This window comes from Bos grunniens, chromosome 8 (genome assembly GCF_055505025.1).
Source record: "Bos grunniens cultivar Pamir isolate PY7600 chromosome 8, Bosgru_T2T1.0, whole genome shotgun sequence".
In the NCBI taxonomy this organism is placed as follows: domain Eukaryota; kingdom Metazoa; phylum Chordata; class Mammalia; order Artiodactyla; family Bovidae; genus Bos; species Bos grunniens.
The window spans coordinates 22,642,478-22,664,777 of record NC_141172.1 but is presented as its reverse complement, the minus strand read 5'-3'; the positions used below and the strand labels follow the sequence as shown (position 1 = coordinate 22,664,777).

The following is a 22,300-nucleotide window of genomic DNA, read 5'->3' as shown; positions in this document are numbered from 1 at the left end:
AGACAAAGCTATGGTTTTTCCAGTGGTCATGTATGGTTGTGAGAATTGGACTATGAAGAAAGCTGAGTGCCAAAGAATTAATGGTTTTGAACTGTGGTGTTGAAGAAGACTCTTGAGAGTCCCTTGGACTGCAAGGAGATCCAACCAGTCAATCCTAAAGAGATCAGTCCTCAATATTCTTTGGAAGGACTGATGCTGAGGCTGAAGTTCCAGTACTCTGGCCACCTGATGTGAAGAACTGACTCATTGGAAAAGACCCTGATGCTGGGAAAGACTAAAGGCAGGAGGAGAAGGGCACGACAGAGGATGAGATGGTTGGGTGGCATCACTGATTCGATGGACATGAATTTGAGCAAGCTCCAGGAGTTGGTGATGGACAGGAAAGCCTGGCAGTTGCAAAGAGTCGGACATGACTGAGCAACTGAACTGAACTGATCCCGATTCTGCTCTTTGAATGGCATTGGACAGAACATCAGAACCTCTGAGCCTTAATTTTCTCAACTGTAAAATGGGGACAATGCCACCCATTCTACCTATCATGCAATGTTGTTTAGAGGATCAAATAATATACAGAACATGAAGCTTCTTTATAAGCTGAAAACTGCTACACAGATGAGGGCAACATGATTATGACTACCATGTAAACATAAACTTATCCTTAATTATCCAGGAGGTAACTATACAACACATGAGTTTTCACACCCAGTGCTTTTTCCTCTGCCCCTCATTGACTGTTGGCCATTTCATCAGCACTAAAACAAATGAAGCAGGGAAAATGCCAGAAGCTAAAAGTCAGAAAAGATCTCCTTGAAATTAAAAAAAAAAAAAAAAAGTATAATAAAAGTTTGCAGGAGAGAGGAAAGAAAACAGGGAGAATAGCAGCTGAAGGAAAGTAGTTGAAACAACAAGGGATTTCCCTGGAGGGCCAGTGATTAGGGTTTTGCCTTTCACTGCAAGCAGTGTGGGTTCAATCCCTGGTCGAGGAGCTAAGATCCCACATGACTCACGGCCAAGAAATCAAAACATTAAACAGAAGCAATATTGTAGTAAATCCAATAAAGGTGTTAAAACGGTCCACAGCAAAAACAAAAAAATCTTTTTTAAACAACAAACTAAAACCACAATGTGGGGGTAAAGAAGTACAGTCCTACATTTTCCCTTGAAAATGACAGGTAACTCACCATTGTAAGAAAATAAAATTCTGTGACTCAATCTAGTTGCTTACTAATTACTAAATAATAAATAGAAGAAAGAATAATAAAAATACCTTCTAGAAAAGGCCACTTGGTTTTAAAGCAAATAAACACATTTACTCACTAGGATATTCAACCCCCTCACCTCATGGGCACTGTACTATCTTGTAGGTTCCGGGGCTTCGATTACAGCTCTCCTGCCTCCTCCACAAACTTCACACCCCACTCTGCCTGCAGCCACACACACACAAAGAAACAAAGGGGATCTGATCACTCGCACTAAATGAACCCTGCATTTTTACGGGAGCTGGTAAGAATGCATCAAGGTGGAGGCAAAGACGGCCTTCGAGCAGTAGGAGTGCCAACAGATGGGGCGTTCAGGACTATTTGCCAATGGGAACAGCATTAATGATTTGAATTATTAGAGCATGAATCTACACCCTCAATTAAGTAAAGACTTCATAAAGAAAAATAAATGTGGGTTCCTTTCCAGGAATCCTGATAGTTAGAACATCAGAAACAGAGCATTAACATGCTTTATGGTAATGACACAAGCCACACAGCCTACAGACACCACCCCGCTGGTCCCTGAAGGACGCCCTGCTGCCATGCCATAGGATTCCCCGACCTGCAAATGCACATGCTGCCACCCTGGTGTCGTTACCTTGCATCAGACTGCAATGATGAATCTAACTCCAAAATAATAGTAACAGTAAAAGGCAGACTGACTGCAGAGGGGGAAAGCAGCCAAGGGCACGCGGTATGTTATAGGTAGTGAAGGAGGAAGAGCATGGAAATTGCTGAGCCCATTCTTCAGATGATGATGGTTGTGCAAATATTTGTGATGGATTATTTCCTGCCACATCAGCTTTGGAGGGGGTACTATGCAGGGTTTTTTTTTTTTTAAGGAGTAAGATCCACTTGTTTAAGTCTATGGCTTCTTCCCCCAACCCTGGTTATAAAAGTCATAAAAAATTATAAAAAGGCAATAAATTATTTGTAGTCTGATTTTACACATATTTGCATATATATATATATATATACACACACACATACATATGTATGTATATAGGCTTCCCTGATGGCTCAGCAGTAAAGAATCTGCCTGCAAAGCAGGAGACAAGAGTTTGATCCCTGGGTTAGGAAGATCCCCTGGAGAAGAGAATGGTAACCCACTCTAGTATTCTTGCCTGGAGAATCCCATGGACAGAGAAGCCTGGCAGTCTACAGTCCAGAAAGTTGCAAAAAGTCAGACACAACTGAGCGACTGAACACACACACATACATATATATATATTTTTTTAAAGGATTCTTTTCACCCAAACAGCCTCTTCACTGAGTGAGAAGTCATGAACAAGTTTTGCTTCCGTCTGGAGGGAAGTCAGGGCTGGGGAGAGCTAGGTCTTCCTGCAGGATGGCCCCTGCTGTGCGGACAGGGAAGCCCCCTCTACGGCTGTGACAACATTACTGGGGTTAGGAAGTGGGCCATCAGGCTCCAGTCTTCAAGGAATTCTAAAATACAACAGGAGATTCTCCAGGGTGGAGAAGATCACTTTCGGCAAAACACTTCTCAGGGAGAGTTCTCCACATTGTTATAACACTCTGCCATACCATTTATTCCCTATCTCCCTAAAGAAAATTCTGAGTATAATAGCTGTTACCTAAACTGCTGAACCAGCCTCTAAGGAAGCCCTGGTTTTCCTCAGAGGTTATTTTTTTTTCTCCTGAGGAGGATGCAAGCCCAGACTCAGAGCTGGAACTGCAAGAGAGTTTAGAAGTCTTCAATCTCCCTTTCCAAATAAATGTTAGACATGTGGTTTAAAGAAGAATGAAATTATTAGTCAGTCCAAGGTACTGACATCTCTGGTTTTGACTGTGTCCACTGTACTACATTGTACCTGATGGAAAAGGGCCTTAAGAACACAGCCTCTCTTGATCCAATGCTTTCTGTTCATTAACCTAGATGCCGGGTGCCAGCACTGCATGATCCCAGAATAAAAAAGAGATAAACCATTTTTTGTGAGCCAAATAAAAATGTCAGGCCAGATTTTCTGATAGGATCCCTTTCATAGGAAAAGAACTGGGATAGGCTCCCGGGCTCACTAGAAATCCTGTCTCAGGTGCTATGGTCTGCATGGCAGAGGAGACAGACTCTGTGGAACGCAGTCCACAGGATGCGCAGCGCTCAAGGTGGGGAATAACGTCAGTGCTCAACAGTGCTATGCTTTACAATAGGAATTAATTAAGCAGTAAACCATGACAGGACATGCATCATGGTATCATAATCACAAGCCTCAGCTGCATTACAAGGCAAAAGGCCAAAGACTGAGAGCTTTCAACCAGCCTGGGAATGCAATTAGGTTGAAATGCTGTGGGCCCTGGAGTGCCTTTATGCCAGGTTAAAAATTCATAGATATCACTCTCTCCCTCTAGAATGCTAAAATAATCCACTTCCATGAAACTCTCCTGTTAAGCCACCTTCCCTCATAACGCTTTCAAAGGTCAAAATAAAGGGCAATGTGAAATTGGGAATGCCAATGACACCCCATGGTAAGACCCTGCCCAATGGCACAGTATCCTCGATTCACTGGCTGGCTTTCTGTGAGAAGGGGGTCCCAACGCTGCCCAAACATCTATCTTGCTCTCCTGTGAGACACTATTTAGGTCCAATTTGTTCAATAATAGCTTTATTAGACAGCTTTTCCACAGTGGTTCAGAGCTGGTGCTCAGGAAAAAAATGGGAAAATCAGCTAAATAGATTTACCATCACCATTCAGGCAATGGGCCCCAAATAATTGCCAAGTGGCAGGCTAACTGACTAATTTTCAGTTGTACAGAAAAAAATTGAAGAAAAATACTCTCGATATACTAGGATATGTCTTAGAGCAAACCACTCAGATCCTGCTCCCTGACCTATTGCACACTTAGATAGACATGCAAGAAAAGCAACTTATCCTCAATTAAGAATTATAGGTCTGTAGTCTTCTGTTCAAGTCTGAAACTCTAGAATTTTAAACCTTATCAAACCAATCAGGGAACTTGCAAAGTTTGAGAGTATGTATTTATAGATTTAACCAAAAATGTACACAGAATATAAATGTGACCATCAGCCATTAAATATTAAACACACACACACATATACACACAGCTGGGGTAGATTAACTTCTAACATCAAGTTATTTGAAAGCAGTCTTTAAAAAAAATTCCAGCAGCAAAATAATCTACAAATCTACCCCTGGAATTTAGAACACAACCTTCACTTTGAGTATTAAAGAAAAATTATTTTATCTTTAATTTTTGATGCAATGGGAACACATACTATAACCGTATGAAAACTAAAAACCACCCTCCTTCTCAAAACATCAAATTGTACTAATAGAAATGTCCCCACTCAAAAGTATTCCACAGTTGAGTTCATAATAATAGAATGTATGTTAAACAAGATAAGACAAAAGAGGAAAATATTTATTTTCCTTAGAATAGCATTGGCAAAGGTTACTAAATTGAATCACAAATGTTTACAGCACTTGACTGCAGTTCTTATCACTGTTTTCCCATGAAACCAGAAGCCTGGCCCCAAAGGTTTCTGCATTCCTCCCATCCCTCCGTCAGCCCACATGACAGCATCAGATGGCTTGAGATCAGTATGTTGCAGCATCGTCACTTCCCCAAGTGCCCCGTTTCCATTGTCTGTGGCACCAAGGAAGCCCCAAAGCAGACTTCCAGGTAGCCTTGGAAATAAGCCCCTCCCCAAATACTCTGCAGGTGGCACTGGCCCAGAGAGCGTGCGGCCAGTGTGCCTCCAGGTGCTGTCACACCAGCGCAGGACAAACCAGACCTCAAGGCTTCTGGAAAGGCTGGTGTTCAGAAGCCCTCCTCACCTGCTGCAGAATGTGTCTTTCCCTCAACGTCATCAGCCTTCTGTGAAGCTCTACCAGTTCATCGAGGTATGCCTGAAAGAGAATGGTATGCCCCCAGTGACAAGCATTTAGGAAGCAGTTCAAAAACAAAAGGATAAACAAGTAAGAACATACCAGAGGTGGTTAGAGGTCGCACATTCTACCTTCTGCCCTAAGCTGTGTGGATGCACTGCCCAAGGCCTTTGCAGACCAACTCTCCTTTGGCCAACTAGTACTTTCTCAAGGTAGCTTTTTTACAAAATAGGGCTATTTGTGAACTTATTTGCTCCCAAGTGAACAGGATTAACCCTCTCCCAACCATACCTCTACAGAGAGAAAAGGAATTCAATGAAAAAATGTGAGCTTAAGCATATTATCACAGTACATATTCTTTTTTTCAATTATTCTTCCATCTTAGGCTTTTTTCTCTTAGTTATAATGTTTCCAAGTTTGAACATGGAAGTATCAATGCACATCACTAATTATGTAATTAGGGCAAATTGGAAGGGGAAAAAAAACAACCTCTCCTGGTCATACCTAACATGGCCAGTGAACAGCAAGTAACAGGACAGAAGAAGGTCTTATGAAAAATAGAGGTCACTATCCAAATCAGCATCTGGCTTGTCGAGTTCCCCTGAAAAGGCAGAGCACCTTCATGTGCTCAGACTCAGGTCTTTGTTAGCATAAATGCCTGGGTATTCTTTGTGCCATTTGCAATGAAAGCAAATAAAGGTTTGTGAAGCATTATCCAGGCCTACCCCGATCCTGCAAAGCATGTGAGGACCCTGCTTACAACAGGACACAAACCCCCAACAACCCTTGAAGTCAGATTTTGGATGCGTGACTGCACACGAGGGGAAAACACATTGCACTGGGATCAGATGTCCTGCTCACTTCAGTCCGAGATTCCTGAACCCTCCACCTCCACCACAGCTCTCTCACCTCCTAATTCCATGTGCCCAAAATCCCTTGGCAAGCATGGATAGCAAAAGGCCAAGTTTATCTTGTTCACTGGAGATGTAAACAAGACTTGGAAAATAAACTACAAAGCACTGGAAAGAAGCGCCTGTCATTTGGGAACTTCAGGCCCTTCTGATGAAGAAAACGAAATGAGAACCAGCAAGAATGATCAAGGGAAACACAAAGAAACAGAAGAGTGTCAGTGCAACGTTACTCACGGTAACAGACTAGAAACCTACCTTGTCACATTCGCCATTCTTTATTTGCTTATCTGATTTGCTTTGCTTTATTGGACTTTTCACTTCAAGAATCTAGGGATCAAAGAGAAAACAGTTAAGTTTGATTGCTAGCACTGCTTGGCTAACCTGCCACAGAAACAAAAGGCGCTATGAATGAAATGCATAACATCACTTTCCAAAGAGCATTTTTCCTCCTCACATTTTAGTTCTTCTCCTCTAATCTGACTTTCTCTCAGAAAATAAACTACTTATATCTGAAATGCTGAGTCAGGGCAATAGAACTTTAAAAAAAAAAAGTGACGATAAGGAAATTGATCTATGCTTCCAAGGCTGCTTCTCTTTAGTGACAACACTCTCCCACATATGCACAGCAGCTGAGCTGTAGTAGATTACAGTCCCCTCTGGCAAGAAATTTTTCTTATTCATCCTGTTGTTTCAACATGACTACCCGTGTTCAGTGCAGTAAGGATAAGACAAACACTCAAATACCCTTTCTAGTACCTGCCTCTCAGATTCTAAAAAGTACTCCTGTCTACTAAATTGAGGAAGGTTTGGAAGTGAAGGTGGCTGCCACGCTGGCTGCTCCCAACTTGGAATCCTCCTACTCAAGAAATCAGAGAGCCAGGACCATTTTCTGTATTCTAAGAAATAATGTGTTTACCCAGGATAAAATCCCCAGTGCCTTTCCTTTGATCTGAACCAATTATAGCTCAGGTTATGAACAGCAGTTTTGCATACTGTTCAGACGGTGGGGAGTTACATTTCTAATTAATAAAAAGGAGAATACATTATTATTTAATAAACACAGTTGATTAATTAGAATTTTCAAAATTGAGAATTATGCTTTAAATGGTGAAAACCACTGAAATTATTGATGAGTGTTTACAGACATATAAAAACATAAAGGCAAAGGTAATTTGTCTTTTTCATTATATTCTCATTATCAAGTGAGTTACAATCTGAAGCTAACACTGAGGGAAAAAAATGCCAAAAAAGGAGATATTGAAGAAGTTTACTCTGCTTTAGCATACACACACACACACACACACGTCTCACGGTTCTGTTCAAAGGTCTACCACTTCCAAAATGCACAGATTTTTAAAATGAGTCCACATTTATTTTGTAATTTAACTTGTAGAGAGAGCATTGATTGGGCTCAGAAACCCAAGTTCAGGTACCAGCCCTATCATTCAATGTTTTTTGAACTTTGACAAAAATGAGACAAATAAAAAGAGCTAGGAGCAAGGGAGCATCCAGGTTCCCATTTAGCCATGAAATTTTCTACTGCTAATAAGCACTTTACTTGCTGAGGATGACATTCTAGAAAAGACCAAATGCTTCTCAAAAGGAATACACATTCATTTGAATTTAGGAAAATGTATAAGAAGTGAGCTCCTAACAGCATCTTGCCTGAGAATCGCCTTTCTTCCTTCGTTTTTAAGATTAAGATACCAGATGACCAATGTGACCAGGCTAATTTCAAACATAATACTTCTGGCAACACAAGGAAATTACTTAATCGCAGAGGCAAAGCAATAGCTTTTAGTAAAGGAAACCAAACACCCCCCTACATTCAGAACTCCCTTCTCTATTTTGGCTGGAAATGAGACCTCGAGGGGAACGTTCGTTAGCACTGAGACCTAGGAGTAAGTAGGTCAGTAGATGGCACTCCTCGCCAACTCAGATACAGGGCTGGGCCAAGCAGAGCCGATCTGCTGTGAATGCAGGCAAGAGGAAAAATACAGCCCCTGTCTGCCTGCCTTGTGCATTAGAAAACTGAATTTTGTTCCCATCATATCCTTCCCCTGAGTACCCCGCCATTCCCTGCCCCAAGTCATTGTTCTCTGGGGACCAAGTGACTGAGAACTCTCTATGGGGCACACAGAGTTATGAACTAGGTTGAGAGAGTTCCACCACCTTCTCTTCAAAGCAGAAAATAGAACACGCAGGGCGCTGAAATCCCATCCTACACATTCCATAAGGGCTGCGGCACAGGAGGCCAATGACACTGAAATCCTGGTTTCTTTCTTCTGAAGCTGCAGAGGCAGGAACAAAAGCCCCGGGTGTCAGTGATCCGCCTCGAGTTACTGAGTGGCTGCCCAGAGAGGGCTCAGTTAATCTTCCTGCTTTGATCTCTCCCTGCTCCAAAATAAACAGCTTTGTCAAAACCTCATTCTGAGAGCTGATCCATGCTGAAGACAATTGTTTTATTTATGATCATTTCTTATCTTTAAGGAAACGACTCCAGAATAGAAAAATATGGCACCTTGTCTTCCACAGGCCGATTTCAAACCAGTTTAACTGGATGGACTCTTTGATTTCATTCAACACGCCTCGCAGGCTGATAGGTGATTTATGATATTCTGAATATTAACTTGGGTCCGATGGATCGCTTCCTTCCTTTGAGGCCCCTCCCTCCCCTTCAATACTTTCAGCCAAAAAGGATCTAGAATTTTGATTTTGTTTGAAATTCACATAAAGAAGTTTGAAGTTAAAAAACAAAAACAAAAAAACTTCGGTTAAAATGGCACAGCATTATTCCTCTCTATTAAGCTGTAGGGAGAAGAAACAGCCACCCAGACTGCTGAGAGGCACCAAGTATGCACGTGATAGTCTCTGAAAATAGAACTATGATGAGTTGCGCTTCTATCCTTAATCTGAGGATCTGGCTTGAGAATCAGATTTTCAAGATTATTATTTTTCTGTATTCTTTTGTGAGGACTGACAACTCAATTACTCAGCAGATGGATTCTCTACCGCTGGGTCTTTGATGTTAACGATCACTAGTAGCTCCTAACAATACTCAGGTTAATTACTTGCTTTGTTGACATATGGCTCTCTCTCTCTGTTCACTTTTTTTCCAAGAATTAGAAATGTCTGACTCAATGAGCACTTTCCCTCTTCCCCAGTCCCTAGAAAATTGAGAAAAAGGAAACCATAGCTTTGCCTGGTAATTTATAGAAACTTTGAGACTATTATCAACCTACACAGAGAGAATAGTCAAGGGATATGAAAGAAGAAGACTCAAGAGTCTGCCCGTTTCATAGTTTGGCCTTCCTGGTATGTTTTCGCTTATTTCATGTGAAATTTCAGATCATCTCATTATCATCACTATCACACTCACAAACACACACACACACACACGACTAAACACACTCCAGTTCTAAGACACAGGTCCAGAGGAAAAAGCACCCTTGGGGTACATATATTTCCTACCCTAAACTAGTTAAAACTGAAAGCATATGGACCCCCTTATTATGCTTATAGGTGTATGGAGAAAGTGACATATAACTGAGTATTCCTGACAGATTGATGACTCACATGTGTGAAGCTACATTTGTCAAATAAACATATGCCAAGAAACCAGTGGTATGCTATTTAATCGGATAAAGCAAATTTTACCCTTTCTAGATAGATGGTACCATTTCAATTTTGTTTTGCTTTTTTTTCATCCTGCCAGACAGTCAATAAAAAAAAAAGTCTGACAAAGAATCTAAACCTTTCCCTGAAACCAGGGTCATGTCAAGACTGCAGCAGGTCCAGGAAGAGACTGGGGCAGTTCTGTCTGCAAGGCGAGATGGTGGCTTGCTGAAGCTGCATTTATTTAGCAAGCATAGTCTTCACTCCACCTGGGAACAATGCTGAAGGAGACTACCACAGGGCACAAAAGCACAGCCTATAATGCCCTGCACTCCTGGCCCTGCCAAGGCCACCGTCACCGCCCAGGAAGAATCCCAATTTCAACACACCACCCACTGGAAGCAGAAATCAGGCCTACATAGGTTGAAATTGGATATAAAAATATATTTCAAGGTCCAAATGCTCTTCTATTGACAGCTTATACTGAAGCACACAATTACAAAAGAATCCTCCAAGTTATCCAGTCAGCCAGCCTAGGGCCCTTCTCCACTGACTGGCAATGATGGCTACGCCCGTGGTCCTCGCTCTCCCCAGCCATGCTTGACTTTGGAGTACTGGGCAGCCACACTTGAGGTGACGGCTGGCTGGGTCATGGGTATGGCTGGCCCTGGAGGCAGGGAGACACATGGACTGTGCGGAGTCAGGATAAGGAAGAAGAAAGTACAACTCCTTGCCGGACAGCCTGTAACGGGTGACGAGGCTGGGCCTGCAGTCACATGCAGGACACAAAGAAACTGCAGTTGGACTGCAACTGGTGAGGTAAAGAACACTGATGACATTCCTACTTAATAATGGAGGCTTTAAGTTGTAGATCAATTAGATGAGGAATTTTAAATTTTAAGAGATTTTTGCTTTATATGAAATTTGAAATGAAAAAGTCTTCGGCTATAAAAATCACATTTTCCCCATTAAAGAAAGATCACAGATTTCAAAGACAAGGCCATTTAAAACAACAGGTAGGACACCTGTGAAACAGAATACTTTTACAAACCACATTTTCAAGTTAACGTTCATACGGTAACTTGAATTAAGCAATTATTGTGAGGTCTCATGGAATCTGTCTAAATAAGGAAAAAAGAATAACATGGTAATAGAGAATCAACCTGATGCATAATGAGGTTTTTTTTTACAATACTTGAAAACAGCTTATTTTATCAAGTGTTTAAAATAATCATTCGTTTAACGAAAGCTCTTCATCACAGCTTTGCAAGCTCTGCCTAGACCTATCCAAATAACTATATTCTTTACTCTGATTATCAAATTAATAAGCTTTCCTTTAGCTGGACTTATAACAACAATGATAATGACCATTGTTTACTCTATAGTTTATAAATGATTCCTTACAATCCCAAGTGATAATCCTTTTTCCCTGGATAAGCACAGAGGCAGAGCACCTGTACTAAACATATATCATCAACTGTTTGCCAAGAGGTATGAACCATGCTTCATGCTCTTTACACACACTTTTTTGTTACCCTCCCAGTAGCCAGTAAGGTAGACATTAATATCCTCGTTTACAGATGAGAAAACTGAGGCTAAATTAAAAAAACTTTTTGTACCAATAAACTACTATAAATCAGTAAAACAGAGAACCAGGCTTTATACAGCTCCAAAGGTCATATTCTTCCCAATTGACGGGGAAATACACAGAAATCAGGAGTAAATGGGTAACACTTTTTGTCACCATCCTGTCCTGCATCTATTGACATTTAACTAACTCATCCAATACCATACTTTTGTGACAACTTAAGTCCTTTTACCCTATATGTTTAGTCCTAAGGTTGTAGGTTCCCAGCTATTTGCTGTCAAGAGGGACTTTGTTTAAAATTTAAGGGGTAAAATGCCTGGCATACTTTGAGTTCTGCAGAATCGTGAGAAGTGCAGACCCAGAAGCTTACCTGGTTGTTGTTGGTTTTTAATAAGGGTGGCGGGGGTTCATGATGTAGGGGTGAGGAAGCAGAACTGCTTTCACTATCACTGCCATCACTTAAGCTAACTCTGAAAAGGAACAGAGAAGTCAGTCGCAGCGTTACAGACAATTCTTGAAATATCCAAAGAATTAGGGGTAGAGAGCAAGGCATCCAAACACTCATCTTCGGGAACTTGTTTTAACTCATACAATTGCTACTACATGCCGGCGTTTACTTTGTATCTAGAAAGGGGTTAAACGTTTGACTTGCTCCTTCTCATTTAATAATCTCCATTTCATAGATAAGGAAACTGAGACAAACTGGATCACTCACATAGCGTCACAGAGGTAAGAGTGCTGGTTCTAGGATTCAAATCCAAGCAACGTGACTCACAGTCCTGGTACTCGGCCAGTATATTTTGCTGCCTTCATTTATTCATTTATCTCCCTGTTCCAGATCCATCCACCTACTGTCATAAGCATGTCACCCAAGCTGGAAGTTCAGCAAAATCAGACAGTTCACAGGTTACTACCCTTTTTGCCCTTCCTTTCCTTCTGCCTATTTGTTACAGGTGAAAATTTTACAAGTACAGCTAAAATACAGGGTGCAGGAAAGGAAGTAACTGCTAAGAAGAATGTGGACCACAGCCCTGCAGGACTGACAGTGCAGAGTGACGTCTGAGGGTGGGAGGTGTGAAGCTCAACATGACAGACCCATCACCAATCATTTCCACTGTGTCATGATGCAAAGTTGACCCTAGTTCTGATGCAATTCCCTGGAAATACACCACTGAACAGGAAAAGACAGTGTGTTTGGGAAAACTGCTTTAGAAAAATACAGTGTCTTTCAACAATGAAAGACAATAAAAATATCACCTCCTTTTTTTTTCCTTTCCATTGAAAATGGAATTTTCTTTCAGCGAGAATAGGAGATACGTCTTTATTTACTCTGCTGAATGTGTGCACTCTTTTAGAAATGTCCTTCAGGGCTTGCTCCCTCGCTTCGCTTATATAGTAACCTAATACAATATTCTTCTCAGAAACAGAAAATGCTTTAGAAATCGGATAGTTTTTCTGTCGTTCTGAATAGGCAATCACATTCCAGCCCTATAATACATTCAGATAGACAAGATACGAGATAGGAAATGAAAAGGATACACTGGGACATCCTTTTAGGAAAAAACTGACGGAACTTGTTTTTCTTAACTAAATTACATTAATGAAGTGTTCAGTTGAAGCGCTGCTTTAAAATGCTTCTTGACTGAAGTGGAAGGCTGAGTATTTAAACTGATTAAACAGTTGAGACTTCACAAGTGCCATGAAGATCAAATGTTACCCGGGCGGGGGCTGTGCCAACAGCATATGTCAGGAGGGAGGGAGAGCCTTGCAAACAACATGCATCACACATCAGTCAACTCACAAACATGTATGATCTGACCCATGTTGACTCAGGGGACAAGGCAAAGAGGGAACAGGCCACAGCCCATCACAGAGTGTCTAGATCTTCTACATACTAAGTTGGGAGATGTCTAAACTGGTTATGCATTTTTTCACCAGCTAAATGTAAAAGCAGTCAGTGGTCAGGATTTCAATTGTTATAAAGATGCTCCTAGCCTACAAGTGTCAGTTCATTTTTAGGTTTTTTTTTTTTGCCCCATCAGTTTCCTTCTTGTTAGATTAAAACTTGTAAAGGGAAACATTATAAGGCCAAGACCATAAGGTTCCTTATGTCTCTCTTATTTAAAAGGAATACAGATGGGTGATTTTGGGAGATGAGTAGAGAAAAAGGAATTGAGTACAGCCATAAGGAAGAACCACTGAGAGATGGGACAGGGTATATATTCTAAGGAGACTCTTCTCCAAGGACACGAAGGAATTACCAATTAACAAACACATGGTCTGTCCAGTTTGGGTTAAGATCACATCATTGTGGGGAATTTTAGGGCCTGCTACCCAGTAATGGATAATGAGAAAAGACTTAATGCAATATATTATCAATGTAATTGGATTTTAAGTTCAAATAGATTCATATTTTTTCCTACTCAAAACCCATTAAAGTAAGCACAGCTATTTGTTTTGCTCATGATAAATAAAATTCTCGAGGCAATTTCAAGTTGACTATTAATTATAAGTGACATGAATTAGCATCTTTCCAATGCAGAAGTATGCCTCGCTGCATTAAAGCTACTTAAGTAACAGCGCACTTAAAAGGAATTTAGTTTCTGGAAAACACACAGGTGATCCCAGTTTTAATTAGGTCACACATAATTCATTGAAATCAATCATGCATTTCTAACTACAAACAGCGAACACATTTCCTCAAATTCTGAGTTATGAATACCTACAGCAACGAAGCTACACAAATTCTTCAAATGAAAGCAGAGTTCATTTCAGCCGCCGGTCCAGCCACCATGGCATTTACTTTGAAGAGCAAAAGCTTCCAATAGGACTTTTTCTCTGTAAAATTTATAGAGGAAAAACCTCTCCTTTCTGAGAACAAGGGATAAAATAGTTCCCTGGGGAACGGTGAGTGTAAGCATGCCAAGGTGCCCCAACTTAAACTTTGTACGGCGTATAATCTATAAAAATAGTTTATATTATATACAAATATCGTGTATTAACATCTATAAAGGGAATCTAGAAAGACGGTACTGATGAACCTATATGCAGGGCAGGAATAAAGATGCAGATGTAGTGGACCGACTTGAGGACACAGCATGGGGGTGTTAAATAGTGGGAAGCTGCTACGTAACACAGGAAACCCAGTCTGACACTCCCTGATGACCGAGAGAGAGAGTTACGGCTAATTTGTGTTGTTGTATAGCAGAAACTAACACAACAGGATAAAGCAAGCACCCTCCAGTTAAAAATACACACACACTATACTATCGAATTACTATGCTGTACACCTGAAACTAACATAATAGAGTAAGTCAGCTATACTTTAATAAAAATAAATGAAACAAATTCAAAATACTTTAAAAAAAAATGAATGTGACTATTTATTTGCCATCGTTTTTGGTGTTTCACATTTTTGCTGTGGCTATACTCTTAGATCCAGTGAAAAGGTATGATTCCATCCCAGGGAACCTCATCTCTACCAAGACACTCACCTGCGACTTCGGCTGCCGCCTCTATTTACAGGTCTCTCCATTTCGGAGTCATTGTCATTATCCTCTGCTTCATCTGATTCCTCCTCGTTGTCATCAGAATGCAGATCTTTCATTATAGACCTTAAAGGACCTGAACAATGAGAATGAACCACAGGCAATCAAATACACTTAGCCATAGCCGACATAGGGGGATAACTCACCAGCACAGAACATTGCTTAAAAATTACCATCATCAGATACAGTTATACAATTTACATGATAAATCTGGTAGTTTCTGGAATGCAACCTCTCCCCAAATACTACTGCTTTCATAACACATGCCCCAAAATGTTCTTTACAAAATCTCTATTTCCTAGGAATTTTTTTCCTATGCATTTTTCTTGCCTAAGAAAAATCACACCTAAAAAGAAACAGAAAGATCTGTTAGTAAATTGAATGTTTTGTTAGGTTAATCCATGTATTGAAAAGTTGAGACTAATAAATCACCATGGTTGTAACTTGTTCTTAGCAAGGCGGCCTTTGTGTGGTAGTTTTTGATCTATTAAGGTTTAGCTGTTCCTTTTATTTCAAGGTCAATTTCAGGTCAAGCAAGCATTTCAGTCAAGTTCAGATTATAAAGTATTTCAATTCCATGGTGCAATGTCCTATTTCTGATCTTCATATTGATCTTGGACACAAGGTCTTGTTGCAACAATTTTGTGTAGCCAATTTTATTTTTTTGTTATTTTTGTGTAGCCAATTTATACTTTTTAAGAATTTCCTGGCAAAATATTGGCATGAATTTACCTAAATAAGACCATGTAATAAAACAGTGCCCAGAACATTCAAAACAGTATCCAGTATTAGATGGGAGAGAAACGTCAAGGCAGAACTAATTTTATTCTAGAATGTAAAAAAAAATTAAATTCACAGAAAAATGCATTAATGTGGCTTATTTTCATCACACTACTATAAATGTAATGAAATCAAAATAGGTATTTCTAATCTTAACAGAAGAGATTGTAAGGACAATGGAGAGAGTGAGAGAGGCACTTTCATCCTAGATTAGCCAATTCCTAAAGGCTAATCTGTGATAGGACTATCTGAGCTATCATTGCCTTACTTCTAAAATAAGTGTTGACTCTGTGTAATCTCACATTCTGCAAACTCCAAATTTCTCTGCTTTTGTAATGGGCTTTTATCTTGGGAAGTCAGTGGAACAAGAACTCTAAACAGCCAAAACGAACAGTGTCTTTTACTTTTTTCCTGGAAGCTTAGCCTTAGCCTAAACGCACACAACAATTTAATCCTTTTCAAAACATGCAAGGCCATCAGGAATTCAATGCAGTCAATCAAAAAAGGTAATGTGCAACGTGATGCCCAGAAACAGATTATTTCTTGATATAATCTGTTTCCCTGTTTAAAAAAAAAATTTGAAAAACGGGCCTGTGTTTGTAGAGTTTCCACACATGAAAAATGGAACATATATTTAGTTAATGTTTCAGTTTAAATTTATTTTGAGTTTGAGTAGAAGAAAATATATTCTAAAGACAGCAAATTAAGACTCACCACAGAAAAAAGTCTATTAATCTGTAGAAAAATAATAAAATGAAAGATGTCCAGGAGGGGGACTAAAAGCTATTTCTCTCTGTCAAAGCCTCTCAAGTCTAGCTTTCACTATTGTATTTCCTTTGGGAACTCCCTGGAATGGGCTGTGTCTATAATCCTTTTGTAAAATGGGACTCTGATGGCAGGGACTGGAAAAAGGGGAATTTCTAGAGGCTGGCCTCATACATCAGAACAATACTCAAGTGCATTCCTAGGGGAAATAAATACAACTGCATAAAAGCCAAGTTATCATTCAAATAATAAAACAGTAGAAAATAGGCCATAAATCAAGTCATTAAGATGTTTTATGAGAAAAATGTTTCCGAGCTGGCCTGGGAGATGTGGATACCTTGTTGCCTGGTCTGGGATGGTGTGAAGCTGGAGCTGGAGCTGGAGCTGGCAGGACTGGGCTGTTCAGACTTGAAATAAGAAGAGAAAAGCACCATCAGTAAATGCATAGGACGCTACACACCTAAAATTAGAAACACCATCGCTGCTCAAACATATTTTGCCCTACAAAAACAGTCTGACACTGTGCTAGAAAATGACTACAAATTGCCTCATTTCAAAAATGCTAACACAGGAAAGTCAGTGTCCTTGTTGTTTTGTCCACAATAGTTTCATTAGATGCAGAAACAAGTGCAAAACCTCAAGGATAAAGAGGGACACACCTCATAAGGCAAGAAACCTGGCTTTGATTCCACTCCCATGTTTACTGTCATCCGCATTGCTTTCTGAAAGATACCTTGATTACCCTTTCTGCAACATTTGATTGACTCAACTGGTTAAAACATAGTGGTAATGAGGCCAAGGTCATTAGTTCAATCACATTATGAGCCAGTTAATTTTACTCTGGTCCAAGGCCATGACCCAACCCTAACCCCGTTCATCCACAGTTCACAAATGGAGGCCAGTGATTGCAAGGAGACCTGGCCAAGTCCCACACATGAGTCAGGGGAAAATGTTCCCACCACTTAAAACAAAACACACCCTTTAATTCCACAGTACAGTGATGCAGGGAAAGAGCATCATATACACACCCCACTCTCAACACATTCTCTTCATTCCTTAGTACCCAGAATAAGTTCCACATCCTCCTTGACCCACCAACTCAAAGTTCTCTTCCTTTCCCAAACCCACTGAAAATGTGGATCATCTGTTTGCTTAGAAGATCTGCTATGGAATCATGCTACCTCTGATGTAGATGTTTTTTCTTTCCAGTAACCTGCCAGCACTTGAAAAAGCTGGGATTGGAGCCTCTGCCTTGTGCTTCTCGTTATGCCCTCATACTCAGCAACACTCACTGCATACAACAGGCGCTCTTTCTCTGTGACATTAGGCCCTCTGGTCCACCATCTGTTTTGTTTTTTTTTAATTTATTTATTTTAATTGGAGGCTAGGCTAATTACTTTACAATATTGTAGTGGTTTTTGCCATACATGGACATGAATCAGCCATGGCTATACATGTGTTCCCCATCCTGAACCCCATTCCCACCTCCCTCCCCATCCCATCTCTCAGGGTCATCCCAGGCCACTGGCCCTGAGTACCCTGTCTCATGCATTGAACCTGGAGTGGTGATCTATTTCACATATGATAATACACATGTTTCAATGCTATCTGTTTTTATGAGACTTTCTGGTAGGTAACAGTGGGAGGAGAAAACAGATGGACAGAACTGTGCAGAGAAAGTGATCATGCCATCCAGACACCTGAATTGTACACATTTGAGGCCCAGTTTGGAGAAGGCAATGGCACCCCACTCCAGTACTTTTGCCTGGAAAATCCCATGGACGGAGGAGCCTGGTAGGCTGCAGTCCATGGGGTCGCTAAAGTCGGACATGACTGAGCAACTTCACTTTCACTTTTCACTTTCATGCATTGGAGAAGGAAATGGTAGCCCACTCCAGTGTTCTTGCCTGGAGAATCCCAGGGATGGGGAAGCCTGGTGGGATATAGCCCATAGGGTTGTCATTAGTTTAAAATAACTTAATGTTGATCAATTTGGTTGGAAGAAGGCATTATTTTTCTCCCATTTCTAATATGCTCATAGTTTAAACTACATGCTCATGTCACTTGAGAAACTTCTGAGGTCTTCTCACGATCAGGACACATCTTCGTTGCTCAGTGGGTGACTACGTTTATCACGGCCACATGGAGGACACCCTGGAGCACAATCAGAAGCCACTCCATGAGGATGAGAATCCCAGTTCCATTCACACTGCAGTTTCTCCCCCTTGCTCTTCTCAGCTCCCCTCCCTTCACTGAATCCACTACCCCCTCCCCTCCAAGCGGCACCAAGCTCCACAGACTCAGACACAAGGAAGCACTTTCAGGCATTCCTAATGCATACTTCATATCCCGAGGCTGGATGGGAAAACAGGTGTCAGCAATCTACCACTCACCCTCCAGGAAAAGAGCCAGACGGGACCTCTAATGAGCAGCAGGTGGCCCACCAACCCACCACCCCTGCAAGTTTCCTTGAAATTTGCAGCACGAGGTCCACATTGCTATTCGTGACCCACAAAGAAGAGCCGGTGGACAAGTACAGAGGCCTGTGAGAGGTACCCTTCACTCTGCCCAGTGTCTTCCACTTCCCAGACCCTGCGGTGAGTCACACAACTGAAAGGGGATGCAGCACGATGCCCAGCCGCAGACATTTCTCCGGGGGTCCACGGAGCACTCCCTCTCCTCTCCAAGTTGCTCTCTTCAGCCATGAAAAGTGTCTGCAAATGGTAATATTTTGATAGTTCTGGAAACCATTTTGGAGCCAAAAAAGAGGTTTCCTTAGAGAGAGCTGCAATCCCCATCCTGCCTGGCCAGTACACGCTATGCTGGACTTCGAGGAGATGTTCTGCCAGAGCTATTTGCTGTGAGTGACATTAATTAGGATCAAGAGGACAGCGGCTATCTCTCCAACTCCCCCATGCTAAATGTGACCCATCTGTCTCAAGCATCATGCCAATGCCGGAACCAAACCTGGAGGCAGCCTTCTTTTAGCTTCCTAACCATAAACAAGGTTAATAATGCCACAGTTGCTAACCATCAGAAAACTGGCAAATGCTAAAGAACATAATACAACCAGAGCAAAAGGCTTTCTATTCAATGTTTATCATTAACACCCTGGCTCTTTCACCAAGCATTTGAAGGGGTTTACAGTAGAAGACACAGTCATTCAGTGAGAATATTAAAATGGAAACTTTAATATGGAAACTTTTCACGGTTGAAAGCAACAGAGGTGGATGGAGAAGGATAAAGAATTGAATGGTGGGCAGAAAATTCCCATGTCCAGAAAGTTTTTTGCCATCAGTACAAGGACTTGTAGAATGTGAGAGCTAAGGAGACCTCTGAATCATCAAAAAGAGTGATTGTCATACTTCCATGAGCAGTAGAGAACCAACTGGGAGAGCTGGTAAAATGCAGACTCCTAGGCCCCACCCAGGGTGTCTAAGTCAGGGAGAGTGATAAGAACCTGGATTTCTTACAAGCTGCTGTTCTGAGGGCCAACCAGACTTTTGAGAACCACTGGCCAAAGACTCATATATTCACAGCTGTGAATATTCATCAGAATCAGCTAGGGGGATTCTACACACGAGGAGACTCTGATCCAATATATTTGGCAGGGCCAAATCAGGGAAGCCCTCTCTTTTTATACATGCAAAAATATGTTGTTAAAAGAATCTTAACTTTAAGAAAGCATAAGAGTTTGCATCATGAGAAAAAATATAAACTTATCGATCTATCCAGAGGTAACAACCCAGCATAATCTTCAAAGTATTTGGCAAAAAAGCCCCCTGAGAGAACATAGCTGCTGCTGCTGCTGCTGCTGCTGTTGCTAAGTCTCGTCAGTCGTGTCCGACTCTGTGTGACCCCATAAACTGCAGCCCATCAGGCTCTGCCATCCCTGGGATTCTCTAGGCAAGAACACTGGAGTGGGTTGCCATTTCCTTCTCCAATGCATAAAAGTGAAAAGTGAAAGTGAAGTCACTCAGCCGTGTCCAACTCTTCACGACCCCAAGGACTGCAGCCCACCAGGCTCCTCCGTCCATGGGATTTTCCAGGCAAGAGTACTGGAGTGGGGTGCCATTGCCTTCTCCGACAGAACATGGCTACCAGTGAATAAAAACATTCATGAAGCATGTACAATTGTGTTTTGGTGGATAGACCTTACACTAACCAAAGCTGACCAGGACAAAATTCAACTAGATGTTAACTACTCAAAAAGCCATTCTGCTACTAGATGAGGCTGATCCAGCCTTAGATTTTATCAAGTCCAACAGAACCAAGCTGGAGGTCACTTTAAGTTTGTTTGTTTTAAAATCAGATTTACCCACCAAAAACACAAGTCAAAGATGACTATATAAAACTAGGTAAGGTTGTGTGTGTTACAAAAATTTTCACCATAAATAGAGCTAGATTAAGATCTTAACTAGGCCCCAAGGATTGAAGAGATTATGTATCTTCCTTTTCCCTCCCTAGGTGTGCCAAAAACTAACTGCAGGGAATTCCAATGAGGTTCTGATGTCCCCCTTAATTTAAGACTTATTTTTGAACATTAAAATTTTCACTAAGAAAAAAAGTTTTTTGTGTGCTTCTTCTTGCTTATGCCCTAAGCACGTGTTTAGCTGAGGTACTAAGCAAGGCACACTAGACATGAAGTTTCTTTAAATAATCTGTTCCACAATGACAAAAGTATAGGCTGAAGAATCTCAAATTCTATTGCTCATTAGTATATGTTTTGGGAAGATCACTTAAGCATTAGTTTGCTCAGTGAGGGCACTGAACCTCATGTAGAAGTGCTAATGTTAAGTTGATATAATAAAGTAAAAAATCCTAGCCCATGGCTGTTATAATGGCAGCTAATCAATACTTAGTTGCAACTACTTTTTACAATAGATCATAAATGCCTCTATTGCCTAAAACAAGATATATCTTTACTACCAAAACAATGGGCCTACCAAGATTTGCAATGCAATCTTCAACATTAAATGGCTATGCAAAACCATTTTGTAATGGATTTTCTATGGAGGATTATTCTTGTCCAAGACAAGTAAGAAAAACCGCATGTTTACAACTCCTAGAAGTTAAGTCCTAGAAGTGTTGTTGCTTCAAACAAGAACACCTGTCAATGTAGGTCACACGACAGGACTCATAACATCTGCCATTGTTCCTTATGCTTGGAGCAGATTTCCTCTTAGGTAATCAGAACCCAGAATTTTCATCTTTTCTAATGGGCAACTATATTTTTGAACAAAATTTCAACTTGATCTTTAAAACAATAAAAATAAAAAGGTGGGAGAATTATATACACCTTTCTTCAGGAGAAAGGCAGAGAATATGGTATAAGTAAATTATTTTAGACATGTTTTAGACATATTGCTACTTTATTTTCACAAATTTCTGTTTTGTTTAGGAAAAAAACACATACCCTCCAATAAAGATTATCTTTTCTTTGCACAAATATTCAGACTGTGTCAAGGATGAGTACTAATCAAAGAAGAAAACACATATGTAATACACTTTTAAAAGACTACATCATTCATGATGTATATCAACTAAATTTATCATAGCAATCATTTCACAATATATACATGTATCAAATCACTATGTTATGAACCTTAAACTGATATGTTTTATAACAATTATATCCCAACAAAACTGAGAAAAAAAACCTTATTTAGTTTCTCTATGATAAGAAACTAATCAAACTCAACTTTCAAATAAACATTTGATTTTAAAGAAAAATGACATTCAACATCCATTCTAGACAATGTTCTTCATCCTATGAACACACTCTTATCAATTCCCATTAATAGGTAATGTATTGTGAGAGCTATGTCAATAAAAGGTAAGGTAAAAGTTAAGCTAGGAAATAAGTATTAAAAGTTACAAAATAACACTTAAATTTAACAAGGTTATTGCAACAGTTGGAGAAGGCAATGGCACCCCACTCCAGTACTCTTGCCTGGAAAATCCCATG

General features: G+C 40.5%; 1 protein-coding gene across 8 annotated transcripts in view; it reads right to left on the bottom strand.

The window, feature by feature from the left end:
- MLLT3 (MLLT3 super elongation complex subunit) overlaps positions 1 to 22,300 on the bottom strand; it is a 289,068-nt gene that overhangs the window by 5,422 nt on the left and 261,346 nt on the right. For all 8 annotated transcript variants that reach the window (XM_086414334.1, XM_086414328.1, XM_086414329.1 and 5 more), the window contains 5 exons: positions 16,670 to 16,739; positions 14,734 to 14,863; positions 11,610 to 11,709; positions 6,292 to 6,363; positions 5,075 to 5,146 (listed from right to left, as the gene is read on the bottom strand). In XM_086414334.1, the coding sequence (XP_086270460.1) occupies positions 5,075 to 5,146; positions 6,292 to 6,363; positions 11,610 to 11,709; positions 14,734 to 14,863; positions 16,670 to 16,739 (444 nt within the window). The remainder of the gene's footprint in view (positions 1 to 5,074; positions 5,147 to 6,291; positions 6,364 to 11,609; positions 11,710 to 14,733; positions 14,864 to 16,669; positions 16,740 to 22,300) is intronic.